Here is a 17,649-nt window from a genome sequence, read left to right as displayed (position 1 = left end):
CAAAGATTATAAGAGCAGTGATAGAACCCTTGATCGCTTGTCACTTTGGGGATTCTGTGATTGAAATTCTGTTTAGTAGGTTTATGGAGTATGTCAGCGATCACCTCTCAAGGGATGAGGGTAAATTAGTTAATTTCATCATTTCCTTGAGAGGGAAGTGAGGTTTTGGGTGTCTAATAATGTTAATTTAGTCATTTCTGTAAGAGAGAAGTAATAAGAATGTGTGTATGCTTTGGGTGGCACCAGCCAGTGCTACACTTGGATGAAGTTACTGGTTGATTTTTTTTTCACTAAATGCTGATGTAATTTTGGAGGTGGATTAATGGCTAGTTCTTGATCACTAATACATGTTTTTGGTAATTTTCAGTTCAGATCGCCTACTTATACTGATCCGGAGGTGACATTTGTCTCGTTTGCTGCCATTAAAAATGGATGGAGGGATATTTATAGTATAAAAATAAAAAACACATGTCACCACCCAAACCTAAATGAAGCATACCATCAGTGTGATCCACTCGTGTCTACTAAAAAGCTCAATAATGTGGGGTGGAACGACATACTCCTTTGCAACTCATTGCTTAGAGAGAAAAAATTTCTGTATGTCCTTTTTCTTGTTCTAGTTTTTAAACAGTTGGCATTAGGTATGACATAGTAGGTTGGGTGGGCCCAAATTTTCGTGGTAGAAAGATCCCAATTTTTCTACTATAAAGATTGTTGGGTACAATGTCTTGATGTCTTGAATTCGGTTACAGTTTAATCCAACAAATTCTAGTGCAGACCCCCAAAGAATGGCAGTCTAGGGGTATAGGGGGCGCAACCTCCGGTTCAAATTTTTTATTTCGGATTCATTTATTGAAGAGAAATTTGTATTTTTTGGTATTAAGGTTTTTCGTTATACATTTGAAGCAATGATCTCTTTTTTTTATAAACAATCTAAGAGAGGTTTGAGAACAAACACTGTAATCTTATTCTCCATTGATAGTGTAACAGGAATCTCATCTTACTGAGAATGTAGGCAATCTTACCTAACCTAGTAAATCTGTATGCATTGTTTGTTCTTGTTTTCATTATTGTTTGCATTATATCAGGGTTATGTTTCTACAAAGATCCGCTTCAACGCCAACTATCTACCTCCCACAAATCTAACAGTTGAAAGGATCTTGTGGCACACATCCAAGTGTTGGGATGCATGTCAAAATCATCTCAATTATTGGATAAGTAGGAGGTAGATGATTGGATGTCCAAGTTGCTGGAGAGGAGCTGAATCTTTTTCCCTACTTATGTGTTTTGCAAGAGAGGCACCATTCTATGGTCTGACACAGAAGGAATGGAACTCCAACAAGTGCTTCACATGAATGAGAGTGAAGGGGAAACTAGCTATGCTAATAACTCCAATTTTCCAGTATCTTTCTCTCTCTACCATTTAATTTTGTTTTGCTTAGTTTTATTCCAAATTAAATGATCTAGTCTTTTTTTTTTTTTCTCTTCATTTTCTTTTTAGGCCCAGAAATTAGTCATATTGAATGCATAGCCGGTGGTAACTGAGAGCATAGAGAACTTCTATTGCACCACCATACCTGAATGTTCAAGGATAGCAGATTTAGGCTGCTCTTCAAGTCCTCACACCTTAGTAGTTAGTTCGGAGATTATGGATGCTATAGATGAAGCATGCCACCGATTGAATCGCCCTTCACCGGAATTCCTGATTTTCCTTAATGATCTTCCTGTTCATTCCTCTTATTGCCTGCATTGGCTCTCTCAAGTAAGCATCTTCACTTACTATGGATAAAATTTTTCTTCCTGCTGTCCTGTCGTGGTTCAATTTCAGCTCACCACATGCGCTGAGATTGTAGTTAAGCCCATCCTAACCCCCACTCTAATCCCTAGACCAAACAGAATTTTACCGAATTTTACAAATAATTCAGTCCTAATCCGAATCAAATAAAAAATTCTGAAAATTTCTAGAATTTTATAGACTTGTTTAAAATTCACGAATAATTCAGCCGAACCGAATTTTATCCCATGTTGGAAAAAAAAAAAAAACTTTATCTCGATTAAGTCAATAAGCATTTAGAAAATAGTGTGATTATTATGCATTTATTATTCTAATGTTATTTTCTTCTTTTGCTTTAATAGAAACCGACAAAGCTTATTTTTCTTGAGGTAATCTCTCACACTTCTACAAATAAATAAATAACTTAAAAAAAAAAATCTCTCACCCCATTTTGTTTTGACCAAGTCTCGCAATCATTACTCTCTCTCTCTCTCTAGTCTTTAAGATGAATATGCATGGTGGGTGACGTGGGTCTAACTGAATTTGTGCTCATTCCCCCCCTCTCAGTCTCTCTTTCTCTTATTCAATTATTTGAGTAATAGGAAATGAGTTTAGAAAAGAAAAAAAAAGAGCTAAATATATTATTTTTATCTTTAAAACTTTAATCTTTATATCATTTGTGTGTCATGTAATATGATAATTGATAGATAATATGAAACCAGTATTGCAAATATTAAAAATAACATCTGAATTTTTTGTCCACTTTTTATTTTTGTAAGTAAATAATTCCCGAATCCAAACTCAAATTTTATTATCTTTTTTTTTTTACCTACATTTTGACCGAATCATTGAATTAATGAACCAAATTAATCTGAATAATTTTCGAATCCAAATTTAATAACTATGCTCTAAGCAGCTAGAACCAGGAGCATCTTTGGATGTGGCCCTCAAGAACGAATAAGACATTAATGGGCTATGTTGACAATGCCGCATGGTTCCTGGGCCTGATGGGCTTGTAAACCCTTTAAGCCCAATCTGAACCTGTCTAAGCCTTTAAGTTCTCTTCATGGACAGGTTCATTTCCGTTATTAATAGACTTTTTATGTCAACAGAAGTGATTTAAAAATCTTTGACATTCAACCTAGGAAAACATTTTTGGACAGCTCAAATATATGCCACGTGATAAATGGAATGGGCCAAAAATGTCCCAACGTAACAGAGCCCAGGGAGGTTCACTGTCCATATAATTGGTTGGGCTCGGGCTGTCAAATGGTTCTAGGCACTTAACTTACCAAGTTGAACATTATATGCATTATCGGAAAACAAAGGCATACATGAGCTAAAATATGCGTTCTCTCATATAATCTCTCTCCTCTTTCATCATTAATACTCTAGGATTTTTTTATTATTATTATTTATTTATTTATTTATTTATTTTTTTTTTTAGAGATTAATACTATGGGATCGCTATTGTACAATCTAACACAAATTGAAAGGGTCTGTTTCCTTCCCTAATATATATGACACTAATATATGAGGCTAGCATATTTGATATATTTTCAGTTGCTTATCTATTGACCAGTACAATGTTGCATTTCAATTTTTTAGATCAAAACTTATCATATAAATCGAAAATTCACAAAATTTGAATCCCAACTATGTTGCGGAAGGTGTAAGCTAATGGAGGTGCTAATGGAAAATTTTTAGGGTTACCTATATGATGCTTTTTTATAACTTTTGTGACTAAGGCAATTCTCTGTGATTTAAGAGGTGTGAGAATGAGTGGTTATATATAACATATTCTCCATTGATAGTGAAGCAAGTCAAATCTCACAGTGGGCCTGGACAAACTTGGCCAACTACGTAAATCATTTTGCATTGTGTAATTATTTATCTATGATTTTCATTCTTCTCTACATCGTTTTATATATTTTGTTTCTATAATATGCATCTCAGCCATGGTTGAATGCTAAGTTCCTTATTTTTCTGGTTTCTTAATATTCCAATGCTAGTAGGTTCGTGAAGGATTAGAATGTAACAAGGGGAATAATAATGTGGCCAAGACAAGTCCCTAAGCATGGTGGAAGCTCATTTTGAAACTGTTTCAAAAAGACTTCTTGATATTTCTTCACTCCCGGGAAGTGATACTTGAAGGGCGTATGGTTATAATACTTGTAAGCAGGAGAGACAAAGATACCTCCAGTTAAGAGTGTTAATCAGTGCGGTTTTCGATGTATACGGTGCGGTTTGATTTGGTTCACATTTATTTGGTTGAAATCAAAACCATACCGTTTACTAAATGGTTGTACTTTCTGAAACCGCAACCGTTTAGTAAACGGTTTTGGTTCCACTGTTTTTAAACGGTGTCGATTTTATGGTTTTAAACTATTTGATCGCAGTTTATTCCATATAGTTTCTAAACAGTTAGCAATCGGTTTGCTAGTTTATTCGCATGCTTACTAACATCTGCTTTTGTTGATAAACTCTTCAATATTGAATCAAATTAAATGAGGCATTGAACAAGCAAGAATTTAACTACATAACTACATAATATAAGTAAATTATAGAATAGATCGTTGGACAACCTCTATGGTTCTTAATTCTTCCCTAAATTAAACCATTATGTTTTGTTAAAACAACTAAATATTTAATCGTTATATGGGTTAATCAGATTGGTTTTGACGATTTAAACGTTTCGATTTTCATAGTGTCAATTTGGTTTGAAACCAACGTGTTAAACGTTAAAACCAACCCAATACATTTAACTAATCAGTCTTAAACCTGAAACCATAACCGAACCATTTACTAAATGGTTTTTCGGTTTCGATGTAAACGGCTCGGTTCAATTTCAAATTCACATCCTTACCTCCAATAAGGAGTCCAGTTCCCACTTTGATCTATTAGTAATGCCACTCAAGGATCTGGTTTCACAAGTAAGTCTACCAATTCTACTTTTAATCTTAATCATCTTCTTTTATATGAACTATTTTTAGTTTTCCTAAATTTGTTTCCAGGGTTCCATTGAAGAGACCAAAGTGGATTCATTCAATACTCCAATTTACCATCCCTAAGTTGAAGAAGTAGACGCCATAATTAAAAAGAAGGATCATTTAATCTTGATCAGCTCAAAATCTTTGCTTGTAATTGGGATATGGATGATCACGATAATCTAGGGTTCCTCTTGGGTAAGCCTTTAAGGGGGCAAAAGTTTGGAAAGCAGATGAGATCTGTACTAGAATCAATATTGGTTTATCACTTTGGAGATGTAGTGATGGATGAATTGTTCCACAGGTACCTAGAGCATATCAGTGAGTTCCTGTCAAAGGGGAAAGGCATATTTGTTAATATAGTCATTTCCATGAAAAGAAAATGAACGTGTTTATATAATATTATTTGGTTATCTTATTATTCTTTGTTTTGGGTTTGGTTTTGTAGAAGTTTGTATATTGTTTAAGGATTCTTATTTTAAAGGGAGAGGTTCCCTCCTTTTTTATGTGAGTGGCCTATCAAATCTTTCAATAGTAGGGACTAACGAGGAAGGAGGCTATTTTAAACATTTTTCTGTTCTTGTGTAAGCATATGAGAGATCTGGCATTACCTAAAAAATGCATAGAATGGCTTGAATGTTTAAATAATCGGTCCTCATATGCGAGGCATGGTCCCATTTATAAATAATTTGTTGAATAACGATATTTAATCGAGCTACTAATAATCAATTTATACAGCCTTAATCAATCGTTAAATGGGCTATGACACATTTATTCTTAAACAATTTATAATTGGTCTCTAAAATCTAAATTGGGTATAATTAAGCTTTTAAAAAACAAAAGAAAAAAAAACTCTTGAAGATGTGCGCATTGTACGCCATGCTTATATTAGAAGCGTGGGGATTAACATCAGGATTTATTATTTTCGCGTAATTCTCCCTCCCTCTGGCTGGTAGAGAGAGAGAGAGAGAGAGAAAGAGCGCTCAGGCAGATCTAAAACAAAGAGAGCTTAGCAGAGCAGCCATGGCATCTCCGGACCATCTCTTCAGCCTTCGCAACAACTTTTATTTGGGTGCCTATCAGGCCGCCATTAATAACAGCGACGTTCCCAATCTCTCCTCAGAAGATGCAGTCGAGAGAGATTGCCTTGTTTATAGATCTTACATTTCCCTCGGAAGCTATCAGGTTCTCCCTCTCTAGAAACCTCAATATTTCATCCTATTACGAAGAACGATACAAATATCCGACTTCCCTTTCTTTCTTCTGCTTCTTTTTAATTTTTCGTTTCTTATTCACATTGGGCAGCTTGTGATCAACGAGATCGATTCTTCGGCTCCCACGCCTCTCCAGGCTATCAAATTGCTTGCGCTTTATCTCTCTGGTCCAGAAAATAAGGTTTGATTTTTCTTTCTTCCGTTCCTTCGGGTGTTTAAGATCTGGTGGTTTACGTTAGTTATATTAAGTGGACCGTTCATGAATTTTAACTCCATAATTGCTTATCAAACCATTAAAGGTGTCCCATTTTGATCTAAAATTGTGTAATTTTGGAATCTAGAACTTCTAGCTGTTATATTGATTGGAGCCAGTTGTTCATATTGTGCGACATGCGGAGTCGTGCACTGGAATTGGGTTTTACGTTGTATTAATGTGTAAATGATGAATGTTGTTTTTTGTAATTCTACAGGAATCTACAATTTCGAGTCTCCAAGAGTGGTTAGCAGATCAAGCCGTTGGAAGCAACCCTATTCTACGGTTGATTGCGGGAATCATATACATGCATGAGCAGGATTACAATGAGGCTCTTAAGCACACCAATGCTGGGGGAACGATGGAACTGTTAAGTCTTTTTTTCCTCCTTTTTAATCTTGGAATTTATACTCCATAGTTTTTATTCATTCATAAAACATCTTTTAGCTGCTCCTAATTCTTTTTTATCTGTACATTGCTCGAAATATGGTTTTAATGAACAATCATTGAACGTCCTCTGTGGGGCTTGGTAGATTATATTGTTATTCCACATCTCCTTTGAATTGCTTTAACCCTTGGGAAACAAACATCTATGTATTTGATAAATAAATCTCTGAGGAAAGTAAAGCTAAGTAGAATGCATTTTAGCAAGAAATGGTGTAAAGAGATAGAGTAAGTTGAGATATCCTGTTTGTGATACCTTAGTGTTTTTATTGCTAAAGATGCTTAAGTTGTTATAAGGAATAAAGGTAGTTTAGCAGTTGGGTAAACATTGGTTGGTTATTTTACCAGAAAAAAAAAAAAAAAAGGAACATTGGTAGGTTATTATAGGATCTTAAATCATCAGTGTGAATATTTACCCAGGAAAGGGAAAAAATAGCATGACTAGCTGCAAACAAAGCTATGACTATAGTTTAGTTTATGAGACCAATCTGTAGCTAGCTACAAGTATTTAAGGGTGTCCATCCTCAGTCTGAGAAGCCCTCAGAGCAGGGGAAAGCAGAAGGCATAAACTTAGGGGTAGATATTGCTCATCTTTCCTCCCTATAAAATCACTATTTCAGGCTTCAACTTACTGATACCAAGTTCTTCATTGTGTGTTACATGGGAGGGGACTTCATGTGCTCTGTGTGAACATCAAAATGGATGTTTCTGTTATTGATGACTTTTCTAATTGATTGGAGCCTATTTTTGAAAGATATAGTGGAGACTTATAGATTACAACTGCACCAAAACTGTAGTTCTATCCTTTTGCGAGAGCTGTATGGATTGTAAATCATTTACTTTCTGTACATGCTTATCTTTTGGGGATTGGTTATTTTTGGTTGAGGGGTCTGGGTCTGCTCATTTCTGCTTTGTATGCATGTAAATGACCACTAGGTTCCCCGATATGCTCCAGATCAGCACTGTTCTGTAACCTTAAAAGATAGATTTTCGTCTTAGGTTTGAATTGATTCCTGATCCTTTCTGTCATCAGGTCCCATAGGCATCCCACGTTGTATTGAATTCTTCTCTAAAACCTAATTCTATGGTATACACATAAAATGAGTGTAGCTGAGATGTGGATGTTGAGATGGATAAGTTGCAAGATAGAAAAGTTTAAATCATAAATTGATGCATTTGAAGGAACTTATGATACAGACAGGTATTAAGAACAGAAGGTCAACAGATGGTTCAGTGATGTGTAGTCTTCCAACTGTGCGGGTGAGGACTGATAAGATGCAATTTGAAGTTGTAGAAGACAAGGTGGATTTTGAAAACGACATGGTTTGAAGCAAGGAATTAACTTTTTATGTGGTAGAAGTTCCTAACTAAGGTGGAATAGTGGAGCAGGATTCATTTTGTTGACCACATGTAGTTGGTAGAAAGCTTAGTTGACTATGTATTCCTTTTAAGTCATTTTGAGGGGCCTTGATTCCTTTCTTGGTTTCAGTTGCATTCTTTTTCTCTTACTTTTAGTGAAATAAATGCGATATTATGTAATCCTGATGTGCTTCATCTTTTCTAGGCATGCACTGAATGTTCAAATATTCCTTAAGATGCATAGATCAGATTATGCAGAGAAACAGCTAAAGATTATGCAACATATAGATGAGGACCACACGCTAACCCAACTTGCAAATGCTTGGCTAAATTTGGCAGTGGTAAATGACAGTTCTAGTGTTAGTATATTTGAAGTGAGATAATTTTTCCTGTTTATGATCTTTGCATGTTGTTTTGTGATGTCAGGGTGGTTCAAAGATACAAGAAGCATACCTGATCTTTCAAGATTTCTCTGAGAAGTTTCCAATGACCACGTTGGTCCTCAATGGCAAGGCTGTCTGTTGCATGCATATGGGCCACTTTGATGAAGCCGAAACCCTGTTGCTAGAAGCTCTAAACAAGGTTATTGTTTCTTGATACGTTTGTTTCAGTGTTGATTTTTTGGAGCATATATGTGGAGTTGCAGCAGTGATGAATTTTCCTCTTTAACATGGAAAATTAATCACTGACTAATGTTTTGTACAGGATGCAAAGGATGCCGAAACTCTGGCAAACCTTTACGTATGCAGTCTTCACCTTGGCAAGCAATCATCTCGTTTTCTCAGGTAAGCTATCAAAATCTTCCATATTCTCTATTCCTTCTCTTGCCTGTGAAATTATAAGTGTTAAACATGGTAAATCTTATGAGGATCTTTCATTGAGGGAACTTAACAAGATATCTGGAAAAGGAAAGATGAAGATAATTGATATAAATGTACAGTTGAAAATTTAATTTTTGTTTCTGTTTATGTAGATAGTTATTTGGATAATAGGAAATTGGTAACGAATTCAGATACCAATGCATCTGCTCCATAAATACACACTCCAATTAGAACTTAAGTTTACGGAGAATCATTTAAGAATCTTTAAATAAGTATTGCATATAATATATTTACTATTATTTCCATGAAGTCATGAACTAGAAACAGATTTTTATTATTTCCATATGTTTATTGTTATTTTTATATATTGTAAAATTGATTAGATATTATTGGCGGACTCAACTTTGGATACTCATATTAAATATCTGTTGGATATCTTATTGAATTTGGATGGCAGATTTTCTAATAAGATATGAATTAGGATAAAGGTGTCTCTGATCCAAATTTTCTTAATTTACATCCTTAATTCTGGTGCTAAATCGTTTGTATGTTGGAAGTCCATTAAACTTATGTTGCTGTGAGGTGGCAGATTGGGTCCTTTGGGTATGACTAATTGCTATAATGTACTTCTGCAGCCAATTGAAGCTCTCACATCCTGACCACATGCTTGTCAAACGGATGGTGTCTGCTGAAGAGAGCTTCGACAGAGCTGTTCAAACAATTGCTTGAAGGTGTTGTGGGTCAGTTGATATGCTGCTGATAGTTGCATAATCCAAATATTATTAGATAATTTGAGTAGAGTTGTTTTGTTTTCCCCTTTTGCATTACTGTTTCTTTACCTACTGGTGTTCATACTGTCGGAGTAGTAGAGTATTGCCCCGTCCTCTTTTGTCTCTGTTCTCTTCAACTGAAGTTTAGGTAGTCGGAAACTGTATTAGGGCTTGCAAACTTATGTGAGCAATATATGGATTGAATAGAGAAAGATGATTTAAAGGATGTCAAATTTTATTTGTTGAAGTGGAACGATGTTTGCCTTGATCTTCTTTTTGTAGGAGACGATATTTTCAGAAATTATTGCACTGTTCTTTTGTAATTTTTTATGCAAAAAAAAAATCAATCTTGCTATAACAAACAAAGACCTGCAGGGCTTCATTGATCTAAGGCAAATAGCAGAGATAAGCAAATTAAAAATGCTATAACAATGATCCTAAACATATCAGGAAAATCTCATTCTTGTGAAGGCCTTGTTCTGATAGGTGATCTTGTCCACCAGTGCCATCTCCGACAGCATTGCCATCTTATATCCCTGTTTCTGGTTTGATGAGTTCATAGTTCTTTATATGTTGGAGAATCCAAACCTGGATTTTTACAATGACCTATAAAATGTCTGATTATGCAGTTGCATTCCTCTCTTCTCTAGCTATGTTACTTGGGTACATCAGAATAGGAGTGAAACATTTTTCCAACGCATCTATACCCCAACAGTGACGTGACTCCATCTTATGCAATTAGATGATTGCACACTTTGGCCTGGGGAAACCTGGCCAATTAAAAATCCCTTATCCTCTTTTTACAGATCAAGAGTTTGGGACAATCCATTTTTAAATCTCTGCTTTTGAAAATTCTATGAAGCTAATTTCGACCCTGATGATCATATCCATTTGATTCATTCAGCAGTTGTCAACCCTTTAACCTGCAGTATAGGGCTCTACTCGTACCAGGTCAAATTTTGCCTTACGGATGGGTTGCTTCACTTCCTTATATCCATTCGGTAGATGGTCAGCTTATTATACATCACAAGTTTATCTCTCAGGTGGTGCAGCACTATGATCAGCAGGCACAGGCTCATGTGACTGATCCCAATTTTGGCCTAGGTGCGTTAGATGTTGGTTTTAGATATGTCTGGCCAAGGTCAGCCCATGTGACTCAGTTTTCAACATTGGATTTCTTTTCTGTTTGATTTGCTCGTGGCTTCTGAAATTTTAACTGCAAAGATATTCTCTATCCATCAACACACACAGATTGCTAACATGTAATTAAGTAATATATAGTCTGATTACTGCAATGCAGTTTATACATCTGATGGCAGAGAGGCTGAAGTAGGTCCACAAATACAAAAGAAGAAAAATTTATGTCCCAATCCGAAGCCAAAACCCTAGGAGACCTCACTCCTTATGACATCCTCTCTTAAAAAATAATTTTGTATATCATTGGAACTTTGATTGCAAAATTCATGTTTAAGACTCTAGAGAATATTTCATGGGGGAAAAAGTGATGATTTCTTTACAAAAAAACCTTTATTTAATCTCCAAAAGAAGCTATAACCGAATAACGGCTTCCATTGTTTCAATAATCAGAAGTTGAGGAAATGGCACCCATCATAACCTGTTGATCAGATAGAGAAACAAAATGATTAGAAACATATAATTGTAATGCGGAAACTAAAATGCACTTAAAGACCTAGTTTTCTATACTAGAAGAACCAAATCAATAGTTTGGTATTATGCTTTTAAAGCAAAGTTTTTTGCCCTAAAAGGTATTGGACAGTTGATCAATGGCAATAGAGTGGATGAGGGTTTCATCACTATGACCATAAGTTATAGGTTTATTTAATGTGTTATTTTTTGTATTCCGATTGGATCAATTCGGATTGGTTGGGTTGGATTAGTGTCGATTTTGATCAATCCAATACCAAGTTCTTAAACACTGCCATTGTTCTCTGAAAACCTATTTATGAACATTAATTGATAAATGTTTGGTTTCTTTTGTTTTTGGGCATATGCGAACAAGTTTATATGTATGTCACATTTAACGAATTGTGTTCTCCAATAAATGGATTAATTTATGATTGGTCGAACCAAGTGAGAGAATAAAAGTATGGATCTTAAGCTATTTTATGTGGCTCGACCAGTGGGAGAATAGATTCGGTATACTAGGTTGCTAGTGGGAGGATGTTACTAGTAGAAGGTCAGTATACTAGGTTGCTAGTGGGAGAATAAATTCAGTGTACTATATTGTTTTTCATGCAAAAGAATTATTTGGAGTTTTGCATTGATTTCTTATTATCATGATATTGAATAATGATTTATGGCTGAAATATATAATAAATTCATATTCATGTCATTTTGTACTTGAATGTTCTGTTTGAAACACCCTATGATGGATAAATATATTAGAATTAAACTGGGTGTGAGCTTCCGCACATTTTATGCTGCACAGTATATTTCTAGGAAGCTATGAAAGGATTTGATGGAATCCACCAAAGTGGCACATCCTATTATTTCATAGTTTTTCCAAGCGCAGCAAAGTTGGTGACATTTGCCCAAAGGTGATGTCACCCAAGTTAAAGAAAATACATGTATGGAAATGACTATAACTTAGAGGTTTCTAAACCCACATGTGATAAAAGTAATTGCATTTTCATAGTAAATTTGGATTTACAAGAGGACCAGTACATTCTTAGCCCAAAGGATAGGAATGTAGTTACGGTTGTGACTCTTGTGTGTTTTATCTGCTAGATGTACATTTATTGTGTAGTTTATCTACTAGGTGTACATATTAAATTTTCTAGCCCGGTTATTTGGTGTGTATGATTCATACCTGAGATTCTTAGGGTTACTTGATCTGGTTTTAGCTCTCAGGAAACCCAAACAGGTGTTGTTGCTGAAAAAAGCACAACTGAAGGGAAATAGGAACAATTTTATTACCCTATTAAGTTTATAATGACTTTGGAGTAATTTTGAATTGATTTTATCTTAAATTCTGTTCTCTGAATTATTTATGTACATTTATGCTTCATTTGTTTGTGTTGTCTCTGATTGTGTAAGAAACACATTAAAGCATACATTTCTGTACATATATTCATCTCTAATGTGAAAAACATGATAGGAATGAGTGAAACCCACCAAAGTGGTACATTCAGTTCAATTGTGTGTTTCCCAAGGTAAAGGTAACATTTACCCAAAGGTGATGTCATACAAGTTTATCGATAAAGTACTCAAGAGCCATATTTTCTGACATTGGTGTTATTGAGGTTTTTGACATGCTTGGTTAGTGGGAGTTTTATGATCTCATTTAACCAAAGATATCATGGTGGTAAAAGTCCAAGTTTAAAGGCTGTGCTTGTTAAGATTTATTGGCAGTGCTTAGCCAAGGTAATTGACGATATTTTGTCAGAATTTGTGATGTATGGTGGTATTTAGCCTATGTCCAAAGAAGTGGTGGTTTACCACAGGCGGTTTGCCAAAGTTTGTGATTTATGGTGGTATTTAACCCAAATCCATAGAAGTGGCAGTTAGCCATAGGCAGTATGCCAAAGTAAGATATTAATTCAAGAAAAGGGCAGTTTGCCAAGTGTTGATTAATATCAAAGTTTTCTACCTGTGAGGTTTTCAAGGTAGGCTGATATTTAGATCAAGAAAGGACCTATAAGGAAATGTATATTTCATGTGATCACAGGTATGATATCAACTCCTTATATATATGTTTCCAGGCGATTTGGATTGATAATTTTCTATTGTCTGTAACATTAGATAGTTATATACCGTATATTGAGGTGTATTTTCTACTATTGTTCAACAATAGAGATTATTGATTTGATCAAAGTTTGTTTGAGTGGTGTTCAGTCTTGGGATTATTTGGTCAGGAGTCAATGGAAAGACATCAGTATCAGTGTAGCCCAAGTGGGAGATTGTTAGGATTTTTATGTGGGCTTAACTGATACCGTTTGATCCATTGGGCCCAAGCAATTATAGACTCACTCTGATTAGGAAACTCCTAGCTCTTTCCATTGTGAGAGTGAAATAGGGTTTTAGGGATTCTATTATAAATAGAATACTGACGGTCCCTGCAGCTATTACTTTACTTAATGCCTTATTGGTTTTCGGAGCACGGCTTTCTCACAAGAGCAAGTGCACAGAAAGAAAGGAAACCCTAGAGTAAGAGGCTGCAGAAGATCTCAGTAGAAGAACTCCACTTGCGTAATTCGTCATTGTCATCTTCATGGGAGTAATGTTTAACCACATGGGACCATAGTTAACAAATTCGGATTCGGGAATTATTCGGACGGAGAATTATTCGGAATAATTCGGACGATTAATTTAAGGATTCGGTCAAAAAAGCGGTCAAAAAATCTTATTGGGGTTTTTTTTTTAAAAAAATTGTTTTTATTTTTTTATTTTTTTATTTTTGGTTTTTTTTAAAATAATGTTTAAATGGACCGAATAATTCGGTTTAATTTGGATTCGGTCCGAATTATTCGCGAATTATATTCATTTTTGAAAAAGTCGCGAATTTTAAAGAATTTTATTTTTAAATCGGATTCGGTCCGAATTTTTGATAAAATTCTTTAAAATTCGGTTCGGCCGAATAATTCGCGAATTATTCGGCCGAATTGCTAACAATGCATGGGACAGAGGTTCATGATCTATGTTCATGGGACATAGGTACTTCTCTATTCCCATTTATGGTTCATGTCATGATTGTCCCATTGATTATTATAGATATGGTAAATCTATATGGTTATGTATTTTAAGATGTGATACTTTATTGTTCTTGGTTTAGGGACTACACCTATAATTAATCTTTTATGATTGGTTGATGATTCTTGTATTTTAAACACTATAGGGTTATTCATATGTTTAATATGGTAAAGAATCCCCAACAATTGGTATCAGAGCTATAGGGTTATTCTGTTTTAGCTACCGAAATGAATTTGCAGACTATTACAATAAGATTGGGTGGAATCCACCAAAGTGGTAAAGTTCAACCTTATTGTAATATAATACAAATCAAAGTCTTCTTTGTTTAAAAAGACAAAGAATAATGATTAGTAGCAAAGTTGCTAATGTTCACCCAAATGTGACATTATCAAAGAAAGGTTAAAGTCCAAACAAGTGAAAAACTAAATAGGGATTTATCAACCTAGAAGATGTTGTCCATCCAAAGATGGCGGTACTTTTCAAAAGTTAGAAGAAGTCTCACAGTAATTGCAGAAACTTGAGTGGATCAGTATGAAGTTCCGGTTGACACTCTTGATGTCACACCCCGTTCACACTGAACCGGAGCGGTGACCGAGTTAACACCGGTTAACCCAAACCTGCCAGGATCATCAGATACTGTATTCCACCACAGCATACGCACAACTAATATAAGTTCATCAAATCAGCGAAAGTCTAAGTTTTACCTGTGAATAAATCCCATATACTTGATACCCGAATTGTGATAAAATAATTATATACATGTGGGCCCGAAGGCATGATAATTACACAATAAAAGTACAATTCATATATCAAGTATATACAGGAAATCATCAAAACAATCAGAGTGCACAGCTCGGCTCGGTATCAAGGCTAGAGCTCAGCTCGGCATCAAGGGTTGAGCCCAGCTCGGCATCACATAGAAGAGCTCAGCTCGGCCTCAGAAGTGGAGCTCAGCACGGCCTCAAAGGTGGAGCTCAGCTCGGCCTCAGAACTGCTGTCCCACAGCACAGCTCTAGCACGAGCAGTCAGCGCCGTGCTCTAACTCCTCAGGGGTCCACCAGTCCTCTTCAGGAAACTCGACTGTGGGACCCACCCCATGCTCCTCAGATGTATGACCTGTAAAATCATATAAAAAGGGGTGTACACGTGAGATGAGCTCACTAGCTCAGTAAGTAGAAAGATGGACCACACAGCAGTCCACACATCACAACACATCATATGCACTACATGCCATGCTATACATTTTAAATCACATCCACCTAAGCAACATTACTAAGTCCTCGGTTTTAGTGCTACTACAACCACAGTGCGCGTATACTCTGGGTACGAGCCGCGAACTCCCTCCCGCGATACGCCCATAGGGCTGTCGGAGAAGGCCCACCGTGAGTACTCGGAAAAATAAAGACAATGCCGTCCACCGGCTCTCAACAGAAATGTAAATGACTGAAAATAAAGGTGCTGACTCCAGCAATTTAAAAGCAGTACGATTGGCCCTCTTGAATGTACCACCGGGGTTGTCGACTGTCCTACATGACCCGTCGGGCGTAATGCCTAACCGCCACAGTGTCCGACACCCGCGACCCCTGCTTCCCCCCAAATGATAACCCAACACCTTAACCCCTGTTGGGAAGGGTCGTAGCACGGGATGGTGAAAATCCTAATACCGCATGCTCCTATATGACAATAGTACGATTGCATAGTGCCTCCGTGTCCCATTCCACGGGCCACCAATGCACTCGTTTCCAAGCCGGCTACGGCATCTAGTCTATCAATGCATCATGTACAATGATGTCCACAGTCAACATATAAACATCTCATTCAATTGGCAATTGAAAAATAAACATAGCACATATGCACATTAATATGTGGAATGACTAGACTACATAGCATATTCATGATGGCATGACTAGACTAGATATATTTAAATGAATGCCAAACAATGCCTTGAAACAAGGCCAAACATCCTCTCCCCACTTACCTGTAGCGTATGAGGATTCCCGTTTGATACGGGTGAGATCCGGTGCGAATCGGGTCGGATTTGGTGAACCTAACATAATTGAGCGGGGTTAGAACTTCACCATTTTAGGATCAAAATTAGTGAAATCCGATGTCAAAATCGTGTTTAGAACGTCAAAAGAAGGTTACACGTCCGATTTGGGTTCGATCGGACATAAGGATCACCTTCGGGGCCACACGGGTGGGTCAGACAGGTGGGTAGTCTGGCCCACCGATATACCCACCGGTTGGGACTGGCGGGTAGGGGCCCGCCGGTTGGACCCGCCGATTGTACCCGCCAGTTGGGCCAGGGGCCCCTGCTAGGACCGACGGGTAGGGGCTCGCCGGTTGGGCCCGCCAGTTGGGCCCACCGGTAGGGCCCGCCGGTTGGGCCCGAAGGCCCCCCTGCCTTCTCAGGTGGGTACCCACAGGCGGGTAGGGGCCCACCGATTGTATCCACCGGTCTTGGCGGGAAACACCCTGTTTCTTCCCAACTTTCTCCATTCTTTGGGGATTCAAATGGGGCTTTTCCCCACCCATTCTTCACACCCTCAAGGTCCTATAGGATGGTTCTAACCTAGATCTAGGTTAGATTCAAGTGAGGGAAACCCATCTTACCTTCTTTGCTCAAGAACGACTTCAAACCCTCCAAATCACTTCAAACCCTCCAAATCACTTCAAACCCACAATGTTCCTTCCACCTTGTCAATATCTCTTCAAATCCTTCAAGATCAACACATAAATCATCTATTAAACCTTAGATTCATCATTTCAAAGGGGTTTTACAAGATCTCTAGGAACCATACTTGAATCAAGGGTTTAAAGCTTGGGTATGGTGAATGTTCACAAAACCCAACTTTTCTTACCTCCAACTGTAGATCTAGAGTTGAAGATCACTCTCCCGGCACCGGAATGGGAAGATCGAGCTTCGGCGCCGCTGAAATCCCTCTTTTCTTCCTCTTCCTTCTCTTCCTTTCTTTTTCCCTTTCTTTTCTCTCTCCTCTTTACTTTTCTCACCAACGTACGGGGGTAATAAATGGAAAGAAGAGAAAATCATAAAGCTTTATATATAATTCCTAATAAGTGAACAGTGCACTTGGATGGGTCACTCAGGTGGGTGCACCCACCTGTCCTACCCACCTGAGGACCAAAACTTGGGATTTTGATCGGGTTCGGACCTCGGCATGAACCCCACCCCAGGCATACGATGTGGCATACGTATATACCTTAAAATACGGATATAATACCTGTTTTATCCGTACATAGCCTTATGGTAGGTGCATGTACACGGCTTGGGCACTCCCGTCTTTTCTGGCACTGGC

At 37.1% G+C, this 17,649-nt stretch overlaps 2 protein-coding genes across 2 annotated transcripts in view; one reads left to right on the top strand and one right to left on the bottom strand.

Annotated features, from left to right (window-relative positions):
* The first annotated feature begins 5,693 nt into the window (after positions 1-5,693).
* Positions 5,694-9,945, top strand: LOC122074688 (coatomer subunit epsilon-1-like). The gene is made up of 7 exons (XM_042639633.1): positions 5,694-5,946; positions 6,067-6,156; positions 6,446-6,597; positions 8,237-8,372; positions 8,458-8,613; positions 8,737-8,816; positions 9,488-9,945. The coding sequence occupies exons 1-7, from the start codon at positions 5,785-5,787 to the stop codon at positions 9,579-9,581; spliced, it is 870 nt and encodes a 289-aa protein (XP_042495567.1). The 5' UTR covers positions 5,694-5,784; the 3' UTR covers positions 9,582-9,945.
* A 1,260-nt stretch (positions 9,946-11,205) lies between these two features.
* Positions 11,206-17,649, bottom strand: part of LOC122074410 (DEAD-box ATP-dependent RNA helicase 5-like) — a 25,418-nt gene continuing 18,974 nt past the window's right edge. The window contains exon 5 of the mRNA XM_042639231.1: positions 11,206-11,237. Within this exon, the coding sequence (XP_042495165.1) occupies positions 11,206-11,237 (32 nt within the window). The remainder of the gene's footprint in view (positions 11,238-17,649) is intronic.

The sequence above is a fragment of the Macadamia integrifolia genome, chromosome 3 (assembly GCF_013358625.1).
Source record: "Macadamia integrifolia cultivar HAES 741 chromosome 3, SCU_Mint_v3, whole genome shotgun sequence".
Taxonomy (NCBI): Eukaryota; Viridiplantae; Streptophyta; class Magnoliopsida; order Proteales; family Proteaceae; genus Macadamia; species Macadamia integrifolia.
This window is presented reverse-complemented; position numbering and strand designations above follow the sequence as displayed.